Source organism: Antennarius striatus, chromosome 8, assembly GCF_040054535.1.
Source record: "Antennarius striatus isolate MH-2024 chromosome 8, ASM4005453v1, whole genome shotgun sequence".
NCBI lineage: Eukaryota > Metazoa > Chordata > Actinopteri > Lophiiformes > Antennariidae > Antennarius > Antennarius striatus.
In genome coordinates, this window is record NC_090783.1 from 22,301,453 (window position 1) to 22,320,354 (window position 18,902).

At 39.6% G+C, this 18,902-nt stretch overlaps 2 protein-coding genes and 1 non-coding gene across 9 annotated transcripts in view; 1 reads left to right on the forward strand and 2 right to left on the reverse strand.

The window, feature by feature from the left end:
* The window catches only part of LOC137599646 (nucleosome-remodeling factor subunit BPTF-like), a 37,905-nt gene extending 30,064 nt beyond the window's left edge, over nucleotides 1-7,841 (reverse strand). For all 6 annotated transcript variants that reach the window (XR_011036839.1, XM_068320613.1, XM_068320611.1 and 3 more), the window contains exons 1-5: nucleotides 7,060-7,841; nucleotides 4,285-5,107; nucleotides 1,572-1,623; nucleotides 1,217-1,385; nucleotides 187-441 (exon numbers count right to left, since the gene is read on the reverse strand). Coding sequence is in view for 5 of the 6 variants with exons in the window: in XM_068320613.1 (XP_068176714.1) it covers nucleotides 187-441; nucleotides 1,217-1,385; nucleotides 1,572-1,623; nucleotides 4,285-5,107; nucleotides 7,060-7,627 (1,867 nt within the window). In the remaining variant the exon portion in view is untranslated. The remainder of the gene's footprint in view (nucleotides 1-186; nucleotides 442-1,216; nucleotides 1,386-1,571; nucleotides 1,624-4,284; nucleotides 5,108-7,059) is intronic.
* Nucleotides 7,842-8,896: 1,055 nt separating this feature from the next.
* trnas-aga (transfer RNA serine (anticodon AGA)) lies at nucleotides 8,897-8,978 on the forward strand. Its single transcript has one exon. It is a non-coding gene; the product is annotated as a tRNA-Ser (tRNA).
* A 1,003-nt stretch (nucleotides 8,979-9,981) lies between these two features.
* On the reverse strand, nucleotides 9,982-18,026 carry nol11 (nucleolar protein 11). 2 transcript variants are annotated; one of them, XM_068320615.1, is made up of 18 exons: nucleotides 17,873-18,026; nucleotides 17,009-17,122; nucleotides 16,585-16,641; nucleotides 15,387-15,535; nucleotides 15,123-15,183; nucleotides 14,717-14,858; nucleotides 14,193-14,399; nucleotides 13,782-13,858; nucleotides 12,811-12,934; nucleotides 12,114-12,196; nucleotides 11,927-11,992; nucleotides 11,651-11,835; nucleotides 11,410-11,535; nucleotides 10,930-11,181; nucleotides 10,745-10,823; nucleotides 10,548-10,640; nucleotides 10,279-10,386; nucleotides 9,982-10,137 (listed from the first exon to the last, which is right to left on the reverse strand). In XM_068320615.1, the coding sequence occupies exons 1-18, from the start codon at nucleotides 18,017-18,019 to the stop codon at nucleotides 10,024-10,026; spliced, it is 2,184 nt and encodes a 727-aa protein (XP_068176716.1). In that variant the 5' UTR covers nucleotides 18,020-18,026; the 3' UTR covers nucleotides 9,982-10,023. The 2 variants fall into 2 exon arrangements, with proteins under 2 accessions (XP_068176716.1, XP_068176715.1); XM_068320614.1 differs by having other exon boundaries at nucleotides 12,114-12,205.
* Nucleotides 18,027-18,902: the final 876 nt, after the last annotated feature.

The following is an 18,902-nucleotide window of genomic DNA, read 5'->3' on the forward strand; positions in this document are numbered from 1 at the left end:
GCCTTTTTTTTCCCCAACGCTCAAAAAAAAGAAGAGAGGAAGTACTAAATGCCAGAGACACAACTTCTCAGTTCTGATGTCTGAACATTTTTTTTACTACTGTTTCTACTGTTTACTACTGTTACTACTCATTCAATTGGACCCATAAACCTTTCACAATAGTGTGTGAAATATGAACATAATCACCTCCAGTGTTGACAGCGTCATTTTTCTCCTCTATTGTTTCTCCGTGTGTCGCCTCCTCTTCTTTCGTCAGAGCACTGATCTTGCTTTCGTACTGCCCCTCGTCCTTCAGCTTAGCCTCTTCTTCATCGTCCATCTCCACGTCAACGTCCTTCGTTTCCTTTTCCAGTCTCGCTTTCTGGACCTCCTCGGCAGCCCGTCTCTTTACTTCCTCCAGTTCCTCCTCCTTCTTAGCCCGCAACCGCTCCAAGATCTCCTCTGGAAGAAAAAAGAAAGATGATAAGACAAAAGAAACGAAGACCTAAGCCCGATAACATAAGATCAATACTGCGTGTCTACAAAGGCAGAATTTCAGAAGATACTATAAGTTTCTAAATGTATTCTCAGTAAGAAAACTCATCATAATAAAATAAAACCAGACAGCACTCAGAGATCGACAACTGCTGCCTGATCTTGTTCACAGCCAAGATCAGAGCGGATTGTTCTGTGGGTCATACTATATATCACAAAAACATTTGAACCAATATCCATTAATAAACCTCATGCTAACAGTAATGCTAACAGGTAAACAACAACCCAGTCCAGCAAGATCCTGCATCCTGTAAAAACACACCTGATATATGAACTGAATGGTTTCCATTGTTCCATTCATTCTAATAACATGAATGTTGTTTATTTGGGATGAAAGTCATGAATGGGACACATTTTTGCTCTTCTCAATGAGATGATGTTGGTGAGGAAAAGATTCTCTCATCCTTTTTTTAAAATAAAACTGGTGATAAACAAATAAATATGGTATGATAACCATCGCATTTTAGACCATGAGGTACAGCGTAACCACTGACTGCAAACCTAGGAGCCCAAGCTTGCTATTATGACCCTCATCTGCACTGCAGAAATTATTATTTCGTGCTTCAAGACTTCCTTTTTTTCCTGTGAGACATGAACTAATCTCTTCAACAGAAAAACCCACCAGATTTTCTGAAAATCGATTTATTTCACAAAAACTGAGAAGGAGGGAAGAGCTCTTTACCGTTGGCGGCAGTCAGGAAACATTTGTTGCTGCCGCGGGCCTTGCTGGTTAAGTCCTCAGTAATGTCCATATGTACGTGCACCTCGTCTCTTATCTCTTCCAGCGCTGCATACAGGTCGGCCTCCAAGTACTCCTTATCTAAGCAATCTATGAGCTCAGCCAGCTGGACCTGAGAAAAAGATTTAAGCACAAGACAAAGTTATGAGAGCGCAGCAACCAAGAAGAAGGAAAGTGTGGCCGTACGTTTTAATCGAAATTAAGGGTATGATTGTCAAACGTAATTATAAGGAGAAACAAATTATGTGGAAAACAAGACGATTCTAAAATGAAAAATAAAACAATGAGTCCCATTTACCTTGGTGCTGTAGTACCAGATGGTTTTGTCCTCCTGCTCGCCATCCTCCTCACTTCAAGGGGAATCATGAGGAAAAACAGGAACAAAAAAAATTAGACAGTAACAACAGGGGAGTGAGCTGCACGACAATCACAAAGACAAAAACGTGCTACACCCGTGTTGGACATATATTTGTGACAGATTTTGTGTATTTTGCAGTTATTTCTTTGCCTGATGTTAGCGGTAAAAAGCATTTCTCCTCAAATATATTCCCGCGTTCTCCAACAACACTTCAGTGGGAGCTGCGGACACGCTTGAAAGTTTGGAGCAACTTGAGAAGCTTGATGGTGACAAACAGAACTATCCAATGCTTTTAAAGTTACTTATATTAAACCAACTGTTGGACAAATTAAACAGAATCAGAATGAAAAATGAAACACAAAGCGTTCTTACACTTATTTCCCGTAAGAATAAGAGCGCTTTTGTTTTTATCATGTCAACAGATGCATCTTACAGAGAACTCTGACGCTACAATAACGTCCAACTACTTGGGTTTTTAACTATAAATATGTATTCCAGTAGGAGCTGGGGACAGAAATAACACGTATGATTAGCTTTTAATTACTGTGGAATTGAGAATTTTTTCACCACATTAGACTGAGTCTTTCATAACTTCCACATCAAACATTAGTGTTTACTTTGGTAACAACATTTGATCACAACTGCTGAGGAGGTTTATTTTAAAACACCTTTAACAAAGCTACCCCAGGAGGAGTTCTATTTTGGATAAATGAAGCTTATTTGTGACAAACTATGTACTACTACTAATTACGTTGTAAAAAAAACGAAAGAAAGATCAAATTGCTCGTACTAACAGGTTATATATTAATTATGTGTAAAAAAACCAAACAATGAACCTTATTAATTCAGAGGTTTCCAGAGCAGGTTTACGCTGTGGATCCAGTAACTTCTTGAATAGTATAAGTTTTATAAATGGAAAATGTATTCATTGATACTTAAGATTTCCTTTCCTGGCTCAAAATTGTGCGACAAAAAGACCAGAAAAGTAATTTTCCCTACTGATATCAGTACGTAAATAATAGACATCTTTTCTCTGCTCTACATCAATGAAATCCTGACATCACTATTCCTACTGAAGCCCTTTGCTTCAGTAGGAATAGTGATGCCTGAGATCCGTGTAGAGTAAAGCCAGCTCTATTTCACATCCTTTAACTGAGGCACACTTTTTAAAAACTTTTATATACAGTATTTTCCGCACTATAAGGCGCACTTGGACTATAAGGCGCGCCTTCAATGAATGACCCATTCCAAAACTTTTTTCATATATTAGGCGCGCTGGATTATAAGGCGCACCGTCGGTTTTTGAGAAAATTAAAGGCTTTTAAGTGCGGAAAATACTGTACTCAGTTCATCCTAAAAAGGAAAATTAGTGGCACACTCTAGTGTTACTAACATACATATATTAGTGTGTAGAGGCCCTGAACACACAAACACACACACACACACGGCGCCTTGCTCACACCCAGAGTGTGGGCTGACACCTCCCACTGTCAGCTCACACTCCCGAGTGTTTTTTTATTTATTTTTTTGGGCGGGAGAGGGAATCGAACCGCCAATCTTAGGAACATTGGACGACCCGCTCTACCGCTGAGCCACCGCCGCCCCCAATGCTTACGCATATAATTCATTGCAGATATGCCCAGTAGCACATCATCCTACAAACTATTTGCAAATGCAAACAACTGCAGCCTCAGGGAGCATAAAGCTCATCCTGAAACTTTAGAGTTTTAGGATGCTTAATTTAAGCCCTGATCATATTTCTGCCAATGATAATAAAAAACCGTGATAAAATATATTATCAATGACATACTCCTGCAGCTACACCACGGTTTGATAAATGCATATAGATGCTTTAATTCAGGCTTCGCTCCTTTAATTGTAAGTTTTATACTAATTCATTTTCAGTAAACAAGGTTGTTGTACAGCTATGTGACTGGTACTGGCCTCATGACCCCCCCGACCCCAGGCTGACTGGGGTCGAGTAGATGAGCAGCCCAGCTCTGAACACAGACATGGAACTTTAATTCATCGTCATTTAAAAGAACAGTTGAATGGGAAAGAGAGAAAAAGGTATGAACAGGTGCAAAAGTGAAGTCTTGTGTGTTCAGTGTGTGTCTCCTGTATTTATTGATGTTGGTTTAGAAAAGAGAGGAGAACAAGCGTACAGACAAAACGTCCTGACCCACAGACACAACCGTAACCCTGAATGAATTATACTATGGGAATGTGCAGAAATGAAATAACAGTTACTGCTTGCCTCTGCCTGTTGTTTATAACTGCATACAAGCGGTAATTGAACAAACACCCACAAATTTTAACAACTACGTGTGTCAACTATGACAATAATCCTTTTTTTGCTCACAGTTAAATATTCTTTTATAATTTTCGAAAGCATAATACGGATTTGTGCATCTATTAGAACTTGTAATGTACTCAATGAAACGTTATTTTGACAAAGATACAAGTCAAAAAGAGTGAATAAAACCCAAATACACATGTTTCCCAAAGTCCTAATTGTGATATTTGTTTATTTTTAATAACTTTTTAAATAAAATAAATGCAAATCATCAACGTGCAGGACTGTAAAAGCAAAGATCGAAGAAGAAGTCACGCTGACATCTCGGGCACATAAATGAAGTGTAATAAAACTTACACGACAATGCGGCGATTAAGGAACCAGTATTTGCGGTGGTGTCGGTCGTAACCGACTGGCAGTTGTCGAATAAACGGTTTGCTCTTCTGCACTTCTGGGATGCAGTCGACCACCCCGGGCACCTTGTGCGCCACACACACTTCACACTGCCACTCGTCCTCGGGCACTTCCTGCAAAGGTGGCTTCACACACTCCAGGTGGTAAACAGCTGAACATGTTTCACAGCACAGTAGGTCACCCAGACGGTGACAAACCCTGCAGTGGTCGTCATAGGCAACCACTCCTTCTGACATGAGCTCCTCCCGGGCTATATTGGTTGCCAGGAACTGGTCCACCAAAAACTGGAGAACTTTGACTTTGCTCTCCAATGGTTCATACGGGTAATCCTCACACTCCTGGAAAGGTAGAATGTGTCGGTACTCTGGATCACTCTCACAGTAAGCCCGTAACACCTCCGGCCAGGTCATACCATCCACAAAATACAGTGTAGAATTGACGGAGTCCTTAACATCAGCAGGCCCAAACGTTGTGTTGGAAGTGTCCTCCTCTCTGAGAATAGCTTTGAGCAGGGAAATGTGAGTCTCTGCCAGAAGAGTACACTGCTCCTGGCTGGCCAAAGCTGCACAGAAATCCTCAAAGCGGAATGGCGAGAGCCGCAAAACTGAACCAAAGTTGCGGAGGACTTCGTAGACAGCAGACACGTTTAGGAATTGCAAGGTGGGAACCAGCAGGTCCTCAGAAGACTTGGGAAGCTCAAGGGGAGGAATGTCTTTTGCCTCAATGAGGGGAGACTGCGGCCGCGTTGGCCGACTCCTTCTTCGGCCTGCAGGATGTGAAAGAAAGAAAAATCAGAAGTTAGAAGGAATACAGCGTGCAAAACAGAGAATAATCAGCAAAGCAATATAAACAATGCTTACTACCTATAAGCATAAACATTTGTGACAGGAAAGCTAGTATTTGAAATATATCATCAGACCAGATTGGCGGGTTTTTTCTGAGCCGTCACAAAATGTTCTCAGTATTTTTCTCAGATGTAATTATTTTTAAAACTTCCTGAGCTAGAAATAGAATATTTAGCAATAATCAATGCAAAAGAGTGCCTGAAAATATCAGCATCCTTTATGCTACACAGTACTGTACGCACTGATTTTAGAATGGTATATTGCCATTCCAAAATGGCAATGTACCATGTGTGTCTTTCAGCATTTTTATACCAAAAGAAGATCCTATTAAAGTACTTTATAAAACAAGTGGGATCTCTTTTCTTGGTAATCACAACTGAGTGCTAATGGGAATCAGGTTATTTATGCAGTGTAACACTGAAGAAGTCACAGCATCAAAAGGCAGGCAGGAAAAATCTTGTCCCAACCCTTACGGAGAAAATAATCTAAAGGATCACACTTTCTTTATAAGCCTGCAATTTTCCCTGTTGTATAAGACACACAGCATATTCATAACCTGAATAGTATCTATTCATTACATATGTCTGTGTACATTATTATTTTTTGAATACCAGTGGAAGTCCCCTGCATCTGTGGTTGTTTTGAATGGATTAGTGCCCATCACTGCTCTTGATGGCTGTAAAATGCTAGACAGCGCAGTGAAACAGCTCTATAATCACTCTAAGATCAGCACGGCTACAATTCACTACTTCAATTCACTACAATTCAGTATATCCTTACTTATGTGCTTCTTTCCTTCTCATCTGTTTTACTATCCCATTATTATGGAGAAAAATTATAAAATAAGATAATCCTTTATTTGTCCCATAGTGAGTAAAAAGTGGTCAACAGTGGGGAAATTATTGCATTAACTTAAAATGAAGACACCGAATCTACAAATTCTTTAAAATTTCAACACTTATACACTATGTGCCATGTTGTCTCATTGTGAAAAGTGTGTCCGTATATGTTAGTCTTTTCATGAACGTGCTCTAATTCAGTAATTTAAAAATCAAACATTAATTTAAATGTTTCTTTCCAGCGATTTTATACGCATAGAGCACTTAAATTAACAATTAGGTATGGGCAGCATTTAATTTGTTCACCTGATAAACATGGGAGTGGTTACTATGGCAACGGAGCACCATGTAATATTGTAATGAGTTTGTCTTTATAACAAGTGAGAAAAAGAACGCCTCTCTTCAAACGATCTGTCAAACTCATTTGGCAGCAATCTGCTAAAATATGACTTTGGGATGAATTTGAAAAATTTACACTGATCTTGACTGTGGGTGTAAAAAAAAATATGACAGGTAACGCTTTATTCATTCATTAGAAAAATAAGCGCTCTCAAATGAGCATATAGGAAATAATCGTCTCATTGCACGTTGTGTGTTTGGATGGAACGTAGTTAATATAGTAAAAATGGAACTTTTGTATTTTAAAAAAAAAAGGAAAAGACAAAAGTAAAAGAAATGTAAAATGAATTATATGTTAAATAATAAACAGCCCCCAATAAACGTTCTGTTTCTTCACGATTATAAATATAGCGCTCAAGATAAACTCCGATCAAATTTAAAAATAAATTCTTCAATAAAATTGGCAACCAAAAAATGTGCTGATGAGACAAGTTAAAAACAGGAGAGCCGGTTGGAGCGTGGAATCTGCAAGCAGCGCTGAGCAGAACACACGGTAAACAAAGGCCCGTTTCTGAGTGCAAGCTCCATTTTGAACAATGCGGCTTGGTTTCTGTACAGAGCTAAAAATAAAATCCACACTTGAAGAAAAGCAAATCTGCTTTGCTCAAGTGCGTGCAATTGCAAAACGAACGTACCTTGGGTACTTCCGTGCGTGCTCTGGCTCCTAAAACTACTCTCGGTACAGTAGCTGGCATCATCATCATCTGGTAGTTCCTCCAGATAATCAGAGTCGTTTCCCAAGGCCTCGTCTTCTTCCAGATCAGACGAAGGGTTGTCGTTCAGGAGTTCATCTTCCTCTGACCTGTAGCTGAAATTATCATCCTCCTCGTCGCTATTGTCGTCGTAGACAACCTTGGTCTGAGGTCGCCTCACTCCGCCTCTCCCGCCGCGGCCGCCTCTCGAACCCCTGCCTCTCCCTCTGCCCCGCGATCCCGCCGCCGCCGCCGCGGTAGTGGAGGCTCCAACTTTCCTGCGGCCACGGGACGAATGAAAGTTCTCTCGGCCGGAGACTTCTATATCCACCTCCACAGGGCCAGTGGCGCAAACGCCACCGCTTCCTCCTCGTCCCCGACCCCGTCCTCTACCTCTTCCTCTTCCACGCATCCCTCTACTCCTGCCGCCGCGAGAGCCACGGACTGGCCCGGGTGAACCTTCCCACATCACGGCTGCTTGTTTGGGCGGCCTTCCTCTCCTCCCCCTCATTGTGGGAGAGAGTATCTTGTGTTCCGCTTCAATCTCGGTGTTCGAATTAGCTAAGCACACCGGGAAAAAGCAGGGAAAGAAAAAACAACAAACGAGGTGACGGTTCCCGATAAGTCCTCACCAAGCCCCGGTCTTGATTTCAGGGCGGAAAGCTCAAATTGAATGGCCGGTGTCCCGCTCTGGGTCGCCTGAAGACGCCATTTTTCTTCTTAGCTCTCCCTCCGTTGAAAACACAGCAGGCCCAAGAGCTGCGTTAAGTTAACCATGGCTACCTGTGGTCGTCCCGGAAGTAAAGCGTGTGTTCCTTCAAAATAAAATGAAAAATAAGCAAAATAATTTATGTTGAACACAACGTGACGTGCACCGGCTTATTTAAAATATGTTTAATTTCATAATTATTATTTATGTAACACAAAAATTTACTCTGAACGTCTAAATTCTAACTGGTTCCATGTGGAATAAAAAGGAAATATGAGTTTTATTCTCTAACTTGACACTAGTAGGCCTAAACGGATGCGAGATCACGTGACTCACTATTCAACGATAGATTGCTGTGCTAGTTCACAAAATTAGGTATCCGCGCAAGCACTTTCCGCTAATAGTACTTTATTCGAGTTTGTTCTTCCTGATGGATGGTTTTAATCATTGGTGGATCGACTATAATGACTGAAATAGCAATCGTCATTTTCGGTCCTGTCGCCATCGCCGTCGCGCAAAACGAGGCAAACGCGCGACGCTGATGTCAATTCTATAAAATAAGTTTTCATAAAAGTTAACAACGAAGACATTTCATTGTTTACGTTTCATCGAAATGGAAAATTCTGTAATGTATATAAGAAACATATACATTACAAGTTTTCCTTATTATAAGTCTTTGGCTCTAATTTCAGTCATCACAACAACTTAGCTCTGATAAACCTGTGCTATGTTGTTTTTCAACAATGTTGTTCTCAGATGTCGCTCGCAATATCAATTTGTATGTATATATGTATGTTTCGTGTCATCTTTCACACTCAGGATATCACTTGATAAATCAGCATTATACATTAAGGATTCATTCCAGATTGGTCATTGGTTTGACAAGCTAGCTCACCAATACAAAAATACAAATCTTGTGTAGCTGGTTTAGTGATCCAGCGAAATCATACATAAAAATATTATTGCAACTCAAAAAAAAAAAATCCTAGTATGACAAATATTCCGAACAATTTCAGGTATGAAAACTGTTTCTTCTTGAAATAGAGAACAGGACCCCCGTGTTGTCAGATGGTTGTCGTGGCCGAGTGGTTAAGGCGATGGACTAGAAATCCATTGGGGTCTCCCCGCGCAGGTTCGAATCCTGCCGACAACGATTTGTTTTGGTTTTCTAGGCGTAATCAATCCAATATTGATGAAGCACCTATGATCATTCGCCTCAATGCAGGTAATACCCTATTCATATATTCAGTATAACGTGCCAGTCGAGACATATTTTCTGTTACAAACTCTACATTAAGCAGTGTTTTCTCTTCACCTCTCAGTAGTTTTGATGTTTTAACTAGGATGAACTTCCAGGGTCTTGTCAGATTGCACAGCGTATCTTCAGATCATATGGAATACATGACTTGATGGGGCTAAGTGAGGCAGACACTGTTCTTATAAAGTGATTATAACGTTAATGTTGATCGGTGTGTGTTTAGACTTGGTTAAATATTTTTATACCCATCAGGGAGAGTGCTTTAGTATGATAAAGGATGAATCTGGTTTACTCATTGGAAGTTAAGATTTTTCCCAGTGAGGAGTCAAATAAAGTAACTGCCCCTTTCCTAAATGTGAAGTGTATCTCATTGTTACACATACTCACATATCCAAATATTAATATACTATACACACAAAGAATGGTCACCTTTTCTATCCATAATTTAGCATGTGTAAATAATGACAAAAAACTGACACATTTTAGAGATAATACATTTGTATTCAAAATAAAAAGTTTTCATGGAAAATCCATTAGTACAAATTCAGAGCTGACCAAAAACAAATATTCTGTTGTTACAACACATAAAAATAGCCAGGGATTTTCTTTTGGTAGAAGACAAATTTTTGTTAAAAATATAACAAGTCTTTTCCTTATAGGTGGCTTTTACATGCAGTTTATAGTTTGGCATTAAAGCAGACATTCAGTTCATCATGCAAACCATACTGTCTGAATATCCAACGTTTGGTTGTATTGGTTATTCTTAAAAAAACATTTACATCTTCTCAAGATTTAAGATATATCAGAGGTTCTTTACAATAAAACTGTTCATCTTAAGATCTGATGGCTAGCATCTGTGCCAGAGAGCACTCTTTAAACCACAAGTAAATAGAGGAAATATGTTCAATGATTTATTAAAACTCTTCACACTGTACACATTCTACAACAACTCAATGACCTCAATGGAGTACTGTCCCACATCCTTCTTCACCTTCAAATTACTGAGCTCTTGGAGGCCGCCCTCAATCTTTCCCAGCTCAGAAACCAGCCTTACCTGAAGACATTAAAAAGACATCTTTAAGTTCTTTGTCAGATTAATTTCCAGATGTAGTAAATCCGGTGATAAAACGTGTGCTAGATTCTGAATATCTAACATTCAGTAACCCGTGGAGCATACAACAGAGAAAACAGTCACCTGTGACTTAACAAATCGATGGAAGTTCAGCAGCAAGCCTTTGGCCTCAGGAGTCATCACTAGCACTGTGAAATGAGCATCTAACAACAAGGAAACCCAATCCATCACCTATAATAAAATGATAAAGAAAAATAGTTTGTGAATTTATTTTGCACAGGGGCGACTGAAGTTTTTAGTTCCAACTTTTTAAAACACTTCACTATTAAAATGTGGTTATTATTGCAAGGATCAACATGTTTGACAGATGCAGTTAAGACAGTCATACAGACCTGAGTGAGAGTTGGGGATCTCACTCCAGACACGTGTAGGAAAGCATCTTGAGAGTATTTTAGGTAAAGGAACTGCAGGTACCGCAGGAAAAGCTAATTGGAAGAGAAAGATGGGCACATGTTTCACTTACTTAAGCATCTATGGTTTGTGTTATTGCAATGGGGGCTATTTCACTTTAGATGGGGTAGTTACTCACAATAACTTGTTGGGAAGAGAGATCTTTCAAGTGTGGGAGGAGAAACGTGCCACTGTATGGTGTCATTAGGACCTCGTTTCTGTGCATTTTAAATTAAGGACTCATGTTTCTATGCATTTTAAAGCTACAATTATACATCAAATAGTTTGCAATTAACATCAAGTGATTGTTCACAGGAAGGATACAATAGAACAGCCTTGTTTAATGACACAGGACAAATGTCCTGTGATGGAGTCGAGGTCTTCTCTTTGTCCTCTGCCCTGGTCTGAATGACAGTACCGCTTCCAACGAGGGTGTCTGAGCGGTCCTCATCATAAGCGGTGGGACTGAAACCATTCTGCAAGCCAACTTGGTCATCCTCCTTAGCAATCAACGATTCCATGAAGGAGACACTGTCAGGCTCCAGGCTTGCTTTCTCCGCATCAACATCAGGCATACTGCAAGATTAATGTAGAAAAACAGTCTCACATTATCAAAGTAACTGATCACTTCTGTTGCCCTCAATGCAGAATTTTTTATCAACTTTTCAAATCAAAAAATCAAATTGAACTCTTAAAATCTTCAACGCGAACATGTCACATTGGCGCCCCCTGGTGGAAATTTTACAAATGAACGATGTTGATTCTTTCCTAAATTGGTGATGTGAATTAAAAAAAAATATTCACCTGATAAAAGCCTTAAGACAAGCACAAGTGACAACTTCTGGGATGTCAGGGAAGAACTGTAAGCAGAGCTGACACAAAAAATAGTCCTTCCTCTCCAGGGCCAAAAGCACAAGGTCAGGACACACACTGTAAAAGTACAGCAAAAGACGCTTCGTTAAATTAACCTTCCATATTCACAAATGATACATGTTTTCTGCATCACATTATATAAATCAAGATTCTATTTCCATGTCTTACTGACCTGTGGCAGAGGGACTGAGTGTTTACCAGCTGTACCAGGGTCCTCTGGGTGTAGAAGGTTGGATCGGCCAGGCTCCTGGACACAAGCGTTGATGCAATCTGCCCCACTGAAGGATGCAGGCCCTGGAGGTCGGTCCTAGCGAGGAGTCCCTCGACCTCTTTTTGAACCTCGTCAACCGGTGCCGTCTGCATGAGGAAAATAAAATATTTTGCTCATTATAAATTTTTTTTTTATTTGTCAGTACTTTTTTGTCATCAAAAATAAATAAATTTGTACCTTGACGAGCTCCAAAACTTGGTCAATTGTTAAACAAGATACCGATTGGCTCTTACGGCTTGTTCTCTGTATCGAAAAAATGAAAAAACAACAACATATAAATGGAAGTGTTAATACAGCGAGGGAGGTTTTAAAAACTTTACTACTGGTCAGACTGCTCTTTCTAGGAACATCATTTTTTCCTCACTGTTTTCCTGGTCTCCACTGTTCTGGGGGGCTGAGCTTTCTCTCCATGCAGAATGATATTCCATGATGGCACAGATGCTGGAGCTGTGGACACTGTAGCGATCAGAAAAGCACTCATCTTTACTGAGTAACATACAAATCCACAATAACACCTCTTCACTGTTACAAAAGTATTATGAAATACCTATAATGTGACTGAATATGTATTATACTGTATATTCCTAGTAAGATTTTTAAAAATCTTTTGGCCCAGTTTATTGGGTTATTTGTTGATGTGTCAGCAAGAGTATTTGACAACTACGGGCTGTAAATTGTCAACTGGATCAACTACTGAAATTACAAATTATTTTGCTCTTTTGCAGAATGACTATGTGATTAGATTGTAGGTTGGCCTCCTCCTACCTGATTTAAGAGAGCTAGTCAGTATAGGAGATGCAAAGTTATGAGCAGCAATAAAGCCACAAGTATGTCCCATACAATCTGAAAATATTTTCAGATTGTTATACTCTTACATAAAAATAAACAAATATAGACTTATACATAAGAATTTGTAACATAGTGGGACTTTCAGCAAAATAATAAAAGGGTAATGCAGAGATAAGCAAGGTCTCTGCAAAGAAGACCACTAAGCAATATAGTTTAGTTTTAATGGAATGAGATGGTTCAGAGGTTTACTTTTCAAATTTGTTTCAGCTCACCTTCTGTCTTGTGTTGCTTTAATTTTCCCAGGGCAGAGGCCAATGAAACCATGAGGCATTCATATGGAATTACAGAGAGGGTTTTCCCATGTGGAATGAATAACTTGTTTGAGTAAGTCCATAGCTGGAAAGGAAAAAATAAACCCAATCAAAAAGAAAACAAAAGTGCTAAAAGTAAACAAGTGTTGAACAGATATAATATGGACAGCATAGTCTCTTGTTGTGTCCGTTCAAGATTGTAAACTGCCATTAAGTTGTGAGGAGGGACAGTCGGCCCTGTCACAGTGGAGAGCAGACAGAATGCTGTACCAAAGTCATACAGTCCTCCATCAGCACCCAGCAGCTGGAAGGACAGGGAACCTTGGCCTGGAGCAGCAACAATAATAAATGAAGCCGTGGCTAATTTTAATATCCATGTTAACAGACTATTTAGGATTACTTTACGTTTCAGCATATGTGCAGCGTCCCTTGACTAGAAATTTAAGATTTTTGACCAGATGCCCCCACTACAAAGAAAACTAAACTGGTTCTGCAGCATATAGATCATAGTCTGTCTCAGCAGAATAATAAGAGAATGACTTAAAATCGCCTACGTTCATATGTATGAAAAAAAAAAAAAGACGTAACAAAATGCTTGCTTTATTTTAGAAAGAATCTGGTTGGGAGCGAAACAGCAATTTTAGCATGAAGTGGTATGACTGATGAAAGTATGCATTCTATATGTCATGTATGAAGCACAGCTGCTGTCCATATGGAAAGGAAAAAAAACTTCATCAGCATCCTGATTGGGTAGTTCAAACAAACCTCTAACCTCCACAGAAAATACTGGTGACTGTCCTGTATACGGTCCACTACCATGGCTAAAAACCATCATGATTGATTCATGTGTAGTTACTAATCATAAGTTAGAGACACAAGGAGACAGTCAGCCTTTCAAATCCTCTGCATTTTAAAAGAAAAAACATTCTTACCTGCCCATAGATTTTACCGGACATCTCTTTGCCTGCCTGAACTGCCTGGAAATTGGTATTCCAGATGCACAGGTAGTCTGAAAAGAGGAATAAAGAACCACACACACACTCCTGTCAGACACAGTCCAAACAAAAGGCCCACTGTCAAAAAAATTTTTCAGCAGCAGCAAGGCGAGATCTTAAATCCTCAGTGTAATTTAAACTGGTATATACAGGCATTAAAGCTCATTCATCCAACCCAGACAGGATGGACACTAATGCCTGTACTTCATTAGTTATGAGAGCGCTGCAACACTGCTTTTCTGTGAACTAAAACACACAATAACAAGTAAAATTGTCATTTTTTTTGTGTAAAATGTGCAGCTAAAACCAACAGGATGCTGTCTTGTGGACATCTTGAAGTGAACTTACCTTTACCAGCTCCAGCAGAGGGGTGTGGAACCCCCACAACAGCGATGTGGGCGTCATCCAGGACCAAGGCCGTCGCTGCCTCCAGCACTCCTTCGCTGACAGGAAGACCCAGCAGCAGGATGCGGGGCAATGGAAGAGCCTGTGATCCCTCATCAGCCCCCAGGCCTCGAATTGACACTTCACTGCGGTACACGTGACCATTAGGATCTGGATGGCAGGGAAATTATGGAATAAAAGGCATTATTAAAAGGAACAGATCACAGACAACTAATGACGTGTTATACTTCTTCGGTTTTTGCAACCAAATAACTAGCATTTGTTTGCAAAGACAGATTATACTTGAAATCAACAAATCTGCTACACATAAAAGTTGACACTGAGTGGAATTGCATGAAGCTTTCGCTCATGGTGACAGACTTCAATACACGATTACTTCTTTAAAAAAAAATTACACAAAGCAAGACTAGCATGCAAACAGTCAAACAGTTCAATATAAATTATTTTCACAAGAGATTCAAGCTTACACAAGTAAAGCAGGAAGATGTGTTTATCCCTGTGTGTGGCGGAAAAGCTGAGTGGGAAAAGCCCAGGTTCCTCTCTTTCCAGCCGGTACCTATGTAGGGTGTTGGGATTCAGTCTCTGCAGGTACAGAAAATGATCTCCTCTCTGTGGGGAAAACATTCACGGTTGCTGAATCCAAACTGCTCTTCAGAAATACCAGAAATAAGACTTGATGCATGTGCCGATGGTAAGAATGAAGACAGACAAGAATAGCTACAGGCAAATGATTCATTTGCATGCAGGCCTGGCCGTACGCCATGAGATGATTCATCTTTACTTCTTAGTACTGAATACTTCAAGTTGAATTAGCTGAATGTTCCACATCTGTCTAATGTTGTCGTGTATATATAACTGCTGAAAATATGTTACCTGTTCAGTTACAAAGATGACAAACTGTTGCGAATCATCTGCCATTAAAGTGGTACTCCACCTGAAGATAAATGGGAGAACTGTTAAAAAACAGCAGCACAGGAAATCAGGTTGTTTTAATATGACTTTTCCTCGACTGTGTTTTGCAAGAATGACGAAATAACAGATGTAGCTTTCATGACCAAACGTCCACTGCTACAAACAGAACGTATCTTCAGGCTGACTAAAACTGAGATTACGATCTAGATTCATGGTGATACTGACTTAATTGTCTCTTCTTGAACCAGGACTTCTTCTATGCGCTGCTGTGGCTCAGAAAGGAGAGGGTCCAGGAGTCTCACAGCTCCTCTCTGAAACAACACAACTGGGTTCCCTCCAGGTACACAGTGGACCCTCCAGATGTCCGTTGTCACCTGGTGCACAAAACAGCATAAAGTTACATGTTTGTGTTATGAAGCACAATATGGATGCCCAAAGATAACGCCTGTAATCTATATCGTCTCTTATATTAAGAATTTGGATTTTTGGGGCTCAAAATGAGATCATATGGTAATCTGTCTGCATGTCCATTGTTTTATCACTTATTAAATTCTCTTACGTGTGTTATGGTTGAACTAATGAAGCTCCAGAAGCCAAATAGTGCTCCCTGTACTGCCGCTAATATGAAATTAATATTTCACCGCAACGTTTCAATGCCCGATGATGGTATATGATGACGAATGTTGAAATGAATGATAAGCATAAACAGAATCTGATAACCGCTAAGGATCAGTTGTAGAATGCGAGGAATATAATTTCTGGTGGTGGTGCTCCAGATAGAAAAGGGCTTGGCAGGTTGAACGACTCACTTCCAGTATTCCTGGTAGAAAGACTGTGATTGGCTTTTTAAAGAAGATCAATTATGTAAGGTATAACCAATTAATAACATATGTAAAACTACATGTCATATCTGCCCAATTCAAAAAACTTAAAATATTGTGCATCACTTAAGCTATCCAAAGCTGTTTGAGTCAATCCACTGGACTTTAATCTAGTTACGCTTTCTTTAAGTCCAGTGGATTGATTTAAACACCTTTGGATAGCCATGACCTGGATAACAGACCCTACATAGACGTCATTTAAGCTACAGACCCTATTGCAAAAATTCAGACAAATCCATTTGAGAATTTTCAGAATTTCAACAAAAAAGACAGCAAGATGGTTTTTTTTTTACAAAGATTTAAGTACACTACAGTACTTACAGTATGAAACAACAACATTACACTGCACCCCTCTGTATAATAGAACGAACAAGTTCTTAATTTCCCTCCGGGGATCAAAACAGTATATTAAATTAAAAAAAATTAAAAATTAAAGCAAGTAAAAACACTTTTGTTCTGAAATGTGATCTGACTTCACATCACAACATGTGTATGTATGTACAGGATCTACTGTATGTATATGTATGTATGCTCACACTTACCGTTGCTTTGAAGGCCTTATCTAAAAGTATGTCCCCTTCATTCCAAATTCTGATCACCTTAAAAACAAAACCAAGCAAGACATTAATTTGGACCAGGAAATAAAAAATGTTTCTGAAAAATCCAGAGTCATCTTGAATTAAAATTTCAAAAGTTGAATGGTGTTATTTTTATAGTTATGTATATTAGTGAGGGGAAATATTTAAATGACGAGGGCTCCCTAAATGAATAATTAAATGTGTGGACAAGCTTATCAAAAGGTTTTTGTTTTGGTGGAATAATGGAGTCATGCTAAAGCAAAACTCACAAATATAGGACAAATTTACTGAAAAAGCAACATTGCGGAGCAGGAATCCTGAATGTTGATGGCGCCAATAATTTATTCAAGAAGTGAAAGTCTTCTTTAACAGCATGGAATCAAACTACCTTGTGGTCTGAGACCGACACATATTCTTTGGTCTGTGAGTTGTAAACTGCTGAGCAGGTCAGAGTCTGTCCTTGTTTCACCGTCCAGCTGCCCAGCGGCTTCTGATCTGAAACCTGTCAGAAACACAACAAAAGCATCATTGAGACAGCACCGGTTTCTTTTCTTAGTCAAACAAATAGATGGTAAATTATTCAACCCTTTTTTACACCAGATTTAGTTGCTAATTACTGTATACTTTTATCCACTCTCTGTACTGACCAAAGGAGGAGCAGTTTGTTGTTCATTACAACAAACATACAAGTGATTCCTCTAAAAATAACAAAAATGCCACTTTTACTGACTACTGTATTGCAGTCCAATGATGATTTAAAATTTTAATGACAAGCATCTCTGGTGTTTTATGGAGCACCACTTTGACTTCGTGTTGCAAATACCTGTTGGAAACGTGATGCATAGTTGGAAACACGTTCCTGAAAACTACTAGAATACCAGAAGTGAACACAGTTCTGAGATGACATTTACTGAGAGAGAGATTTATAGTAATCTGACTGATATCTAATAACTTCAATAGCTGTGACATAGCTAAACATGCAGGTTGATTTTGTAAATTTAACCCATCATTAGTTTTTATGTTTTTCAGTGCATATGGTGAAAATTCGCATAAATTAGCAAGTTTAAGCACACTGTTATGCTAAGCCACCGTTAAAATGTGACTGAAAACGGCTGAAAGTGAACGGTATGAGTTACAACAGCTGTATTGTTTTGTCTGTCGTGGCGGCGGTAGCTAACAGCAGCCCTGACCGCCAGCACGAGTCGCACTGAACGGCTGGAGAAACCGGCTCGAAACAAACACTACACGTTACCTTGAACAGCGTGACGGTTCTGGTTGAATCTGTGACGAGGACATGGTCGCCGTCTCTCTCCGCTTCGATCCCCCGGATGCCTGAGCTGTGCAAATTTTGAGATGGAACAAGTCCGCACAACGTGTATCCCTCATACAGCGCCGCCATGTTGGACGAGAGGAAAGGAGAAACTGTGACATCTCGCGAGAACACACAAGACCGGAAGTGCGTTGCACACGTGAGCTGGTCTTCCGGTACTACACTTTTTAAACATTACAATTTGATACGTACAACAATTGAATCTAACATGTTAACACTTAATTCCAATGCTCACAAGACACATATCCTAATCATGTGAAACTACTTTACTTTACCCTTTACACAATTTAAATAAATCAACCCCGTCATGCCAAATGCATCAAATTTGATTCAAACATTTTTGAGACTTTATGGTAAAATCTCTGCTCAAAACCGTCTCGGATCCAATCCCACTCCCCACAAATGGAGATTAAAAATTTCAAGGAGTGCAGCACATAGTGGTAACGTTTTATGAATCATTTAAAACACACATCCTGTACCAAATAGTGAAGTTAATTAAGACATATGAGAAATCTTAGAATTTTATTTGTCTTCCTTTTTGTGTGCGAGGCCACACCTTGTTGCTGTGGCTGTCACTTAAGGGGCTCCGTACAAATAAGAGGCTTTTTTTTTTTGCCATCCCTCATCATACTTTCTGAAGGAGGAAACATACATATCATATACACATACTGTACATATATCATATTATGCATATCAACCAATGAGCAGAAAGCAGTTTTAATACAGTTGTAACCAGGAGTTATATATGGTTGTTTGTCTGCCTATGACATCCCTGCGATGATGACCTGTGTCTGAGAAACAGTACTATACATCTCACCCAATGTCAGTGAGGTTCAGCCACAACAAGATAAGCATTGCTAGCTAATAGATGTATTATTTTATTTTTACTGGCGTAGTGCTAGGAGTGTCCCCTGCTTCTCGCCCGTAAGTCAGCTGGGACAGCAATACCCTT

Bases quoted from the DNA above. Each gene is read 5' to 3' on its own strand.
- nol11 (XM_068320614.1), bottom strand. From the start codon at position 18,019: ATGGCGGCGCTGTATGAGGGATACACGTTGTGCGGACTTGTTCCATCT. The intron at 14,859-15,122 runs GTAACATATTTT...TTTTCCCCACAG, and splicing joins TCATCTTTGTAACTGAACAG to AGAGGAGATCATTTTCTGTA. The intron at 14,400-14,716 runs GTAAGCTTGAAT...CCTGCCATCCAG, and splicing joins CATCTTCCTGCTTTACTTGT to ATCCTAATGGTCACGTGTAC.